The following is an 11,841-nucleotide window of genomic DNA, read 5'->3' on the forward strand; positions in this document are numbered from 1 at the left end:
ACATGACTGTACACCAGTGACCAAAGCAAGGTCCATAAAGACATGGATGAGTGAGTTTGGTGTGGAGGAACTTGACTGGCCTGCACAGAGTCCTGACCTCAACCTGATAGGGATGAATTAGAGTGGAGACTGTGAGCCAGACCTTCTCATCCAACATCAGTGCCTGACCTCACAAATGCGCTTCTAGAGGAATGGTCAAAAATTCCCATAAACACACTCCTAAACCTTGTGGAAAGTCTTCCCAGAAGAGTTGAAGCTGTTATAGCTGCAAAGGGCGGGACAACTCCATATTACATTCATGTGCAGGTAAAGACAGACATCCCAGTTTTGGCCTGGCTCACAGTCTCCACTCTAATTCATCCCGAAGGTGATTAATGATTTGGAGGGGTGTCCCAAAACTTTCGGCAGTATTCAGGAGAAATAAGAGTCTAGCTGTGATATGCTATATGCTATATAGTGAGTGTGATTAGTCATTAGGGAATGATTAGTGACTCCATCCTCTCTATAGAAATGCAGCACATTAAATATGGATTAATGTTCCTCTACACCCTACATAGTGCCCTAAACGTGTAATACGGAGCTGTTTGGGACGAAGCCCATTGTGAGCGGACAGTGCCGTGGTGCTGAAAATGAAAACCACACACACACACACACACACACACAGAAGGAAGGGCCACGCCGGCACTGAAGCTACTAAAGCCGTGTGTGAAATGACTGATTTAATGAAATGATCAGAGAAGTGAGTGATGAGGAGGGGAAAAAAGGAAGATGGCGCTCAGAGCCGAGCTGAGCAAAGATCAAACCCTTAACCCGATCTAACCCTGATCCAACCGAAACCAGTCGTGCAACCGGCTGCACTCTGACACACCGCAATAACACGCATGCTGTAGACGCGTTAGGGGGAGAGAGAAAAAAATATGCACGAGGAACTGAGAAAAGCTCCAGTGCGCGTGTGCTGCGCGTGTTTACACCGCGGGACATTTTCTCTCCCAGCCCCGGCAAGCTGCGGTGTTGGATTTCCCAGCTCTAAAAATAACGTTTTAAAGAGACAACACACACACACACACACACACACGACCGATCAGCTCGCTCACTTCAACATGGACTGCTCCTTCTCTTCTTCTTTCTTCTGCCGATCCATGACCGAGAGGATGATCTTCCTCTCCTCCTCGGTCAGGTGGCTCAGGTCCGGCATCTCCGGAGCTGACATCTTTCATACACACACACACACACACACACACACACGGGGCTGAAACATGTCAGAAACACAGATAGAACATAATCATTCCTTCAGAGAGGTGTGTGCTGAGAGCACGAGGCTCTGCAGAGAAATGCAATGCAGCACATGGACATCATCATCATCACATGCACATTTCTCTCCACATGCAGCATCATGCTTCCTAGATGCACCATTACAGCTCTATTATTTACACCTAGCACCTGCACCGCATTGCCTTTGAAGTGTATGTGTGTGTGTGTGTGTGTGCATGTGGTGAGTAACAACACGGTCATAAATACAAACACAAATCAACCTCTTACCTTTTGGTTTTATTTAGCTCCACATCATGACTAATCCCGGTCTAACCCATTTCCTCTGCTGCTCCTGTGCGAACACCGCTCTCAGGATCATCCACAAAAAATAAAAAAAAATACAAAGTATATAAATCCCGAGGCCTTTTTTTATTATTTCCTTTATTATTTATTTTTTGCGCCCTCCTCCCTTCTTTTATTTCCCCTTCCTCCTTTTTCCCTTTTCTTTTCTTTCCCTCAGCCCCTCCACCGCGCTCCTGTCTTCTCTCCTCTCTCCTCTGATAATATATTTTTTTTCCCACAGATTTTCTTAAATGCGGGAAAAAATGGATGCAAAAAAAAGAGGAAATGGAATCGAATGAAGCGGAATGAAGCAGGTGGGCGGGGCCAGGCGTGCTCACGTCACCGGCTTCCCGTGCGGCTGGTTTTATATGGAAGGCCAGCGGGGACAAAACGCAAGATGAATCCTACATGGACACCCTGCGCACTTCCCAGTGCACTAAAGAGGGTGAAGAAAGCGCACGAGTCTGCTTATTACACCTCATGTAGGGCGCATAATAAGGGAGCATCGAATCACATCCCTGTTTAACTTATAGAGCTGTTTTTAGGGATGAGTTCCGCCGGAAGTGAGGATTTAATACTAATAATAGTGCTTAAGCCTGTAGTTACACCTGAGATTTTTAGGCCTCAGACTTAACTACAGACTTAAAGTCCATTGTTTTTATTTATAATTTGTACAAATCACCTGGTAGATACTGAATATGATCAAATAAAATAAATAAAAAAAACTGGAAAAAGTCTAACAAGACTTCAGGTACAGAATGAATGTTTGGGTTTGGTTCCGCCTCCTGTCAGTCATTTTGTAGACCAGTGTAAATCCTAGGGGCGGGGTTAATAAGCATGAGTGTGAATTATCTAGAATATTGTTAAAAAACTAAACTGAAAATTTTTCTAATTTTACTGAATGCATCTTTAAGCATTTTAGTGGAGCTAGACATATGGGCGGAGCTTCAGTAAAACAGAGGTGTGGTCTAGAAAAACATTTAAATGTTCATCTGTAAGATTTCACTAATCATCTCTTCGCTTCCATTCATCAAATCAAGGTGAAACTTTGTGATTATCCAATTCATCAATCTCTACGGTCTACATGCTCCGCCCCTGGGGAGCTTTGTGTCTCCATACTGCTTTCCAAGTTAGAAGAAATGTTTGGAGTTTATGTATGTGGAAGAGGGTGGAGTGTGTGTGTGTGTGTGTGTGTGTGTTTACACCATCATGTCTTCTCCATCAGGACAAATCAGAAGAAGACCCGATAAACTCTCCTCTTCCATTTTCAGCCACTGCACTAAATTATTGTCAGGTTTTAAATGGGCGGGGCTGGATTCATGACGTCACTCTGACTTCCTGTTTCAAAAGGAAACGTGGACTTTACGGCTGAGAAAAACGAGTGTAGTGATTAACTATGAGGAAATGCTGTAATTAGCATAAATACCGGACAGATTTTATCGGACAGATTTATAGTTTCAAAGAAAAAAATAGTTTCAAAGAACAAAAGTGCAGCAAAAAACTCATCCTTAAATACACACAGAATTAACCTTAAACACTACTTCACAAAAAAAAATCCCAGAGACTGTCTGGCATGCTGTAAATACGTGTGTGTGTGTGTGTTTATCTTGTGTTGATTAATCTGCTGAGGTTCCGCCTGTGACTGTGGTCCTGCAGCGCCTCCTACTGGACATCCAGATGATTACACAGGACGCAGAAACTGATGGTTCATCCCTCTAGATTTCTGAGTAAGAAGGCAGGTGTGTTTCAGGGAGGAGCAGAAACAAGAGCCGGAGGGGTCCTAACATTTCTACTCAGTCCCTCTTAAATTCTGTGATTCTCCATAAAAAATTTTCCACCCCTTTGCAAGGTTGTTACTATGGAAACGATAAGGTATCAGATCTAATATAAACCTGCAGCATCCAATTGATCCATCCGATTATCTGGGAGGACGTTCCGGTGGCTGAGAGCTGACCGAAGAGTCGTGTTTCGAGTGGTCACTCCAGACAGGTTTACAGCCAAATGCTGCCCAAATACCCCGATACATACGGCTACAATGAAATGAATGAAAAATGAAACAGCCTTTATTTGTCACATATACATTACAGCACAGTGAAATTCTTTCTTTGCATATCCCCTCCTTGGAGGTTGGGGTCAGAGCACAGGGTCAGCCATGATACGGCGCCCCTGGAGCAGAGAGGGTTAAGGGCCTTGCTCAAGGGCCCAACAGTGGAAACTTGGCGGTGCTGGGGCTTGAACCCCTGATCTTCTGGTCAATGACCCAGAGCCTTAACCACTTGAGCCACCACTACATTGTGTTACACTGACCAACATCGTCCATTCTATACAGTGTGTTATTTATAGTGTGTGTTTATAAGGTGATGTAAAGATTCATAGAGGACAGAAATATTCTTGTGTGTGTGTGTGTGTGTGTATGTGTGAGTGTGTGTGTGAAGGTATCATTGACATTGTGTAAATATGCAACAATCTTCCACTTATAAACCTTCAAAATAAAATTCAATTCATTCATTATTTCTATAGCGCTTTAAACAATGATCACTGTCTCTTCAGCTTTACAGAGCATAGGAAACAAAAAACATACAAAAAGTCCTAGATGTTAGACAAAATCATCCCTAGTGAGAAGCCTGAGGCGACTGTGGCAAGGAAAAACTCCCTTAGATGGTATGAGGAAGAAACCTTCATGAGGAACCAGACTCAAAAGAGAACCTCATCCTCATTTGGGTGACACCAGAGTGATTATTAATTATTCTAAACACCAGAGTGATTATTAATTATTCTAAACACCAGAGTGATTATTAATTATTCTAAACACCAGAATGATTATTAATTATTCTAAACACCAGAATGATTATTAATTATTCTAAACACCAGAGTGATTATTAATTATTCTAAACACCAGAGTGATTATTAATTATTCTAAACACCAGAGTGATTATTAATTATTCTAAACACCAGAGTGATTATTAATTATTCTAAACACCAGAGTGATTATAAATTATTCTAAACACCAGAGTGATTATTAATTATTCTAAACACCAGAGTGATTATTAATTATTCTAAACACCAGAGTGATTATTAATTATTCTAAACACCAGAGTGATTATTAATTATTCTAAACACCAGAGTGATTATTAATTATTCTAAACACCAGAGTGATTATTAATTATTCTAAACACCAGAGTGATTATAAATTATTCTAAACACCAGAGTGATTATTAATTATTCGAAACACCGGAGAGTGTGATATGAACAATGTTTGTGCAGTTATGTACAGTCTACAGTGTGATACAGATACAGCAGATGTAGAATGTTAGTGTGTATTAATTAGGAGGTTGTTGTCGTCCTCGAAGTCCACATAGGGTCAGCAGCGTTGCTTTGATATTCCCAAATCCTCATGAAGCAGAACCCAGCTGAAGCTGGTCCATCTCTGGATGCCTCAGGATCCTCGCAGGGTTGGCCTCTGTCTACTGGAGCTGGTACAATCCCCAGATGCCTCAGGATGGGTAGAAAAAGGAACAGGTGGAAAGGAATTAGCGTAGCTGCTGTTCATGATATTAGCAGAACTAGATGATGATGTGTATTTGATCAGATGTACTGCAGTACGAGGTTAAGGGATTAATTATGTGTGTGCCTGGATAAAGAGATATATCTACGTTTAAACTGGGAGACTGTGTCTGAGCCCCGAACACTGTCAGGAAGACTATTCCAAAGTTTTGGAGCTAAATACGAAAACGCTCTACCCCCTTTTGTAGACTTATATAATATTCTGGGAACTACTAGAAGTCTGGAATTTTGTGATCTTAAAGAGTGTGGTGGATTGTAACGTGTTACAAGACTGGAGAGATAGGTGGGAGCTAAACCAATTAGAGCCTTGTATGTGAGTAGAGTTAGTTTATAGTCAATTCTAAACAAGTTGCTGTCTAATATTATGCCCAGGTCTTTCACTGTCCAGCTAGTAGTAACAGGACATCCTTCTAAATGCAAGCTGAATTGTGAGAGCTTCTGTGTACAGGTTTTTGGACCAGTAAGTAATATCTCTGTCTTATCTGGATTTAGTAATAGAAGATTATCGGTCATCCAATCTTTAATATCTTTAACACACTCAGTTAATCTGGACAATGTAGATATTTCATCTGGTTTTGATGAGATATATAACTGGGTATCATCAGTAGCAGGCCGTGCGTTTCACACCTAGGCCTTCACTGGTGTAATAATTAAAGAATTAATCCACCTCTATACCATCATTATGACGCCACCTTGGTCGTCGCTAGGGCATTATCTACTCAGCCCTCCTAAAATTCTGTGATTCTCCATAAACTCTACACAAATTGGTGATCTCCTCAGTCCCCTTTAAATTTCATATGAACACGGCGGCTCTTCGGCTCCTCCCCGTCTTTCAGCGCGTTCTTCAATCCGCAGAGCGCGGCGTCACAGAGCAAGGGTCAGAGGACAAGTGTGTGTGTGTGTGTGTGTGTGTGAGAGAGATCAGGAAGACTCTTGTTCAGTACTCAAATGTTAAACACATCTGTGCAATACAGTGGAATAAGTTTACCATCTTACCCTGTTAGTCAAACCTGATGAAAATTCTAGAATCGCCCCTGGACGCCACGGCAATAGATACTAATCAGCCGTTAAATAGCAAAGTAAAAAAGAAATCAGTCTACAATATTTCACACCTCACAAGGAATAGTCCATTTTATTACGGTTACTTTTCTCTATAAAGACATTCTTGATGCCGTATGCAGCAAACTGCAATCTCCGGAGGACGCAGCATCCGAAATGAGACACAGTGAATATAGAAACACTGTATATGGGCGGGTCACTGTCTCTGACTAGTCCAATTATCCAATCAAAGGACGGGAAATTGCTAACATAATCGTATGCCTGCTAGATGGCCCCAGTGACGCCAACTCGAAATCTGATTGGTTAATGGAACAGTTTCATTGCCACTTATTTTAAGCTCCGGGCGCCTGCACTATTGATTCTGAAGGCCTTAAGGAAGATTTCTTTCACTCTGGTAACACATGATGTCATCCACTGGCTGAAATATGATTGGATAAATACTCTTATCATAAATATACACTACTGGAAGCAGCACAACCGAGAGAAAAGCTAAGAAATGTAGAGAATAGACTATTGGGAATAATTTAATACACATTCATGGAAAAATATATTAAATATATTAAAATGCAAGTCAGTGATTCAGATCACTGCTGTTTAGAGCAGCAGAGAAGGACTTACTGGCCTTGATGGTCCACCACTGGGTATCACTGACATGGAATGGAAACTAATCCCATGTCTTCTAATGATGTTACCCAGGGGAAGCATGTATATAGAGAACAGCAGAGGTCCTAAAACTGACCCTTGTGGGACCCCGTATTTCACTGGCACTACACTGGACAATTCTCCATTTAAATCTACAAAGTGGTATCGATCAGACAGGTAGGATCTAAACCATTTTAATGCCTGTCCCTGAAAACCTGTGTGATTTTGTAAGCAATCTACAAGAATATTATGATCTATATGATCTATTTATTTCCAAAATGATGGAAATAAAGTTCCCTGAGATTGAGCGGTTCACACTGGGATTAATTCAATAAAAAAAATGATTAGATTTAGGGTTTAAAAAAATTGTAGCAAATGGATCACTGTGACATCCATCCATCCATCTTCTATACCCGCTTTATTCCTAATCAGGGTCACGGGGATCTGCTGGAGCCTATCCCAGCACACATTGGGTGAAAGGCAGGGGTACACCCTGGACAGGTCACCAGTCCATCACAGGGCCACACATATAGACAGACAACCACACACACACTCCTATGGGCAATTTAGAATGACCAATTAACCTAATGTACAGGTTTTTGGACTGTGGAAGGAAAGCAGAGTACCCAGAGTAAACCCACGCAGGTACGGGGAGAACATGCAAACTCCACACAGAAAGTCTGTTCAAACCTGGGATTTGAACCCAGGATTCAAACCCAGGACCTTCTTGCTGTGAGGCAACAGTGCTGACCACTAAGCCACCATGCTGCCCCACTATGACATTCGTCTAGTTATTAATACACCAAATAGAGAGGAGAAAGAGTGATGCTTTTCATTTGAATATTTATGTTTTATTAAATTTGTCAAATAAATCATACAAAAACTGTAAAAATGCCTGAACCCCAAATGCCTTCCTGTTTCCTATACACTCGCTACAAACAGATGACTTTTACACCCTAACTAGTGCACTACATGTCTCCAGTAGCAAGTGATTTGAGCTGTAACACATGTCGTGTGACCACAAAAAGATAATGGAGCAGCAGATTGGTCAGGTCAGGTCAGGTCAGGTCTTGTACTGTTACGTGTTACACCATGATCCTGGATGAAGAAACCACATTTCACTCCAACGTACACGAGCTAGATAAATATACATTTGTCATATTGTTGGTGCTCCATGAAATTTGTCCAGATTTTTCTTCCATTTTCAGGTCAGTTGAAAGTCAGTGAATGGTCTAAGGTGGTAAAGACACTGACCAGCTTCTTCAGGACAGGAAGAGTAGTGCAGTGTTTTTTTCACTTGGTGATTAGTGACTGTTCCAGGGAGAGGTTGAATATCCCCCTGAACACCGGTGCCCCCGAGTGCAGGCCGTAATGAGCCGAGCCGAGACGCCGTCCGGTCCTGCTGCCTTAAAAAGGTTCAAACTGATCACCTTCCTGTCAGACCACTCAGTGCATGTGCAGAAATAATCACTCCTCATGGATAGCAGACAAAAGTCAAGTTTATTTAATAGAGTTTTTAATTTAAATTATAATGAGTGTGTGTGTGCTGAAGCCGATCTTCTCAGGACTCGTCTTCCACTGAGGCTGTGGGACAGAATTAGAGAAAGCTTCTTTTTTGCTCCCTCTCTTCCTCCTTTTCTTCTCCTTTTCACTGCTGCTCTTTTCCTCAGGAGATGTACTGTTCTCTGGTTCAGCATCTCCTGGCTTGCTTTCTCCAGCTTCAGCCTCAGCTTCAGCCTCAATCTCAACAACTTGATCTTCAGCCTCAGCTTCCTTCTCAACCTCAGGCTCAACATCAACAGCTTCAGCCTCTACTGCTTCCTGAACCACATTTTCAGCCTCTTCTCCTTCTGAAAAAATAAAAAATCATGATTATCATTTTAAATATGATGTAATGTTTAGATTGTATTAATTAAAACAGATAAACTTCAATTCCTCATTAATTTAATATCAGCAGATCTCCAGGTACATTACTGACATCATGACATGATATTAATATTCATACCTGCTTTGTGGACCTGGAGCTTCTTCTTTGCTCCTCCTCGTCTCCCTCTCCTGGTCCGTTTCTTCTTCTCCTTTTCAGTGCTGCTGCTTTCCTCAGGAGATGTACTGTTCTCTGGTTCAGCATCTCCTGACTTGCTTTCTACAGCTTCAGCCTCAGCTTCAGCCTCAAGCTCAACTTCTTGATCCTCAGCTTCAGCCTCAGTGTTAACTTCAGCCTCAGCTTTAACCACAATATCAACAGTTTGATTTTCAGCTTCAGCCTCAGCTTCCTTCTTGACCTCAGGCTCAACATCTACAGCTTCAACATCAGCTTCAGCCTCAACTTCTGCCTGAGCCTCAGTTTCAGCCTCATCTCCTTCTGAAAAACATTTTAAATATGATGTAATGTTTAGATTGTATTAATTAACACAGATAAAATGTTTCACTTCAATTCCTCATTAATTTAACATCAGCAGATCTTCAGGTATCTATCTATCTATCTATCTATCTATCTATCTATCTATCTATCTATCTATCTATCTATCTATCTATCTTCATACCTGCTTTGTTGGCCCGAAGCTTCTTTTTTGCTCCTCCTCGTCTCCCTCTCTTCTTCCTTTTCTTCTCCTTTTCACTGCTGCTCTTTTCCTCAGGAGATGTACTGTTCTCTGGTTCAGCATCTCCTGGCTTGCTTTCTCCAGCTTCAGCCTCAGCTTCAGCCTCAAGCTCAGCAACTTGATCTTCAGCTTCAGCCTCAGCTTCCACTTTAGCCTCAGCTTCAGCCTCAAACTCAACAACTTGATGTTCAGCTTCAGCCTCAGCTTCAGCCTCAGCTTCCACTTTAGCCTCAGCTTCAGCCTCAAGCTCAACTTCTTGATCCTCAGCTTCAGCCTCAGTGTTAACTTCAGCCTCAGCTTTAACCACAATATCAACAATTTGATCTTCAGCCTCAGCTTCCTTCTTGACCTCAGGCTCAACATCTACAGCTTCAACATCAGCTTCAGCCTCAACTTCTGCCTGAGCCTCAGTTTCAGCCTCATCTCCTTCTGAAAAACATTTTAAATATGATGTAATGTTTAGATTGTATTAATTAACACAGATAAAATGTTTCACTTCAATTCCTCATTAATTTAACATCAGCAGATCTTCAGGTACATATCTATCTATCTATCTATCTATCTATCTATCTATCTATCTATCTATCTATCTATCTATCTATCTATCTATCTATCTATCTATCTATCTATCTATCTATCTATATTCATACCTGTTTTGTTGGCCCGAAGCTTCTTTTTTGCTCCTCCTCGTCTCCCTCTCTTCTTCCTTTTCTTCTCCTTTTCACTGCTGCTCTTTTCCTCAGGAGATGTACTGTTCTCTGGTTCAGCATCTCCTGACTTGCTTTCTCCAGCTTCGGCCTCAATCTCAACAACTTGATCCCTGGCTTCAGACTCAATGTTAACTTCAGCCTCAGCTTCAACTTCCATTTTAGCCTCAGCTTCAGCCTCAATCTCAACAACTTGATCTTCAGCTTCAGCCTCAGCTTCCACTTTAGCCTCAGCTTCAGCCTCAAGCTCAACAACATGATGTTCAGCTTCAGCCTCAGCTTCCACTTTAGCCTCAGCTTCACCCTCAAAATCAACAATTTGATCTTCAGCTTCAGCCTCAGCTTCCTTCTTGACCTCAGGCTCAACATCAACAGCTTCAACATCAGCTTCAGCCTCAACTTCTGCCTGAGCTTCAGTTTCAGCCTCATCTCCTTCTGAAAAACATTTTAAATATGATGTAATGTTTAGATTGTATTAATTAACACAGATAAAATGTTTCACTTCAATTCCTCATTAATTAACATCAGCAGATCTTCAGGTACATTACTATCTATCTATCTATCTATCTATCTATCTATCTATCTATCTATCTATCTATCTATCTATCTATCTATCTATCTATCTATCTATCTATCTATCTATCTATCTATCTATCTATCTATCTATCTATCTATCTATATTCATACCTGCTTTGTTGGCCCGAAGCTTCTTTTTTGCTCCTCCTCGTCTCCCTCTCTTCTTCCTTTTCTTCTCCTTTTCACTGCTGCTCTTTTCCTCAGGAGATGTACTGTTCTCTGGTTCAGCATCTCCTGACTTGCTTTCTCCAGCTTCGGCCTCAATCTCAACAACTTGATCCCTGGCTTCAGACTCAATGTTAACTTCAGCCTCAGCTTCAACTTCCATTTTAGCCTCAGCTTCAGCCTCAATCTCAACAACTTGATCTTCAGCTTCAGCCTCAGCTTCCACTTTAGCCTCAGCTTCAGCCTCAAGCTCAACAACATGATGTTCAGCTTCAGCCTCAGCTTCCACTTTAGCCTCAGCTTCACCCTCAAAATCAACAATTTGATCTTCAGCTTCAGCCTCAGCTTCCTTCTCAACCTCAGGCTCAACATCAACAGCTTCAACATCAGCTTCAGCCTCAACTTCTGCCTGAGCTTCAGTTTCAGCCTCTTCTCCTTCTGAAAAAATAAAAAATCATGATTATCATTTTAAATATGATGTAATGTTTAGATTGTATTAATTAAAACAGATAAACTTCAATTCCTCATTAATTTAATATCAGCAGATCTCCAGGTACATTACTGACATCATGACATGATATTAATATTCATACCTGCTTTGTGGACCTGGAGCTTCTTCTTTGCTCCTCCTCGTCTCCCTCTCCTGGTCCGTTTCTTCTTCTCCTTTTCAGTGCTGCTGCTTTCCTCAGGAGATGTACTGTTCTCTGGTTCAGCATCTCCTGACTTGCTTTCTACAGCTTCAGCCTCAGCTTCAGCCTCAAGCTCAACATCTTGATCCTCAGCTTCAGCCTCAGCTTCCACTTTAGCCTCAGCTTCAGCCTCAAACTCAACAACTTGATGTTCAGCTTCAGCCTCAAACTCAACAACTTGATGTTCAGCTTCAGCCTCAGCTTCAGCCTCAAACTCAACAACTTGATGTTCAGCTTCAGCCTCAA

The 11,841-nt window shown here is 41.6% G+C and overlaps 1 protein-coding gene across 3 annotated transcripts in view; it reads right to left on the reverse strand.

Annotated features, from left to right (window-relative positions):
- Positions 1-1,906, reverse strand: part of rims2b (regulating synaptic membrane exocytosis 2b) — a 103,795-nt gene extending 101,889 nt beyond the window's left edge. For 2 of the 3 annotated variants that reach the window (XM_058377162.1, XM_058377160.1), the window contains exons 1-2: positions 1,540-1,905; positions 1,095-1,249 (exon numbers count right to left, since the gene is read on the reverse strand). In XM_058377162.1, the coding sequence (XP_058233145.1) occupies positions 1,095-1,210 (116 nt within the window). In that variant the 5' untranslated portion in view covers positions 1,211-1,249; positions 1,540-1,905. Of the gene's footprint in view, positions 1-1,094; positions 1,250-1,539 lie in introns of all 3 variants that reach the window. The other variant, XM_058377159.1, reaches the window with a different exon arrangement.
- Between the last annotated feature and the right edge of the window lie 9,935 nt (positions 1,907-11,841).

The sequence above is a fragment of the Hemibagrus wyckioides genome, linkage group LG24 (assembly GCF_019097595.1).
Source record: "Hemibagrus wyckioides isolate EC202008001 linkage group LG24, SWU_Hwy_1.0, whole genome shotgun sequence".
Classification (NCBI taxonomy): domain Eukaryota; kingdom Metazoa; phylum Chordata; class Actinopteri; order Siluriformes; family Bagridae; genus Hemibagrus; species Hemibagrus wyckioides.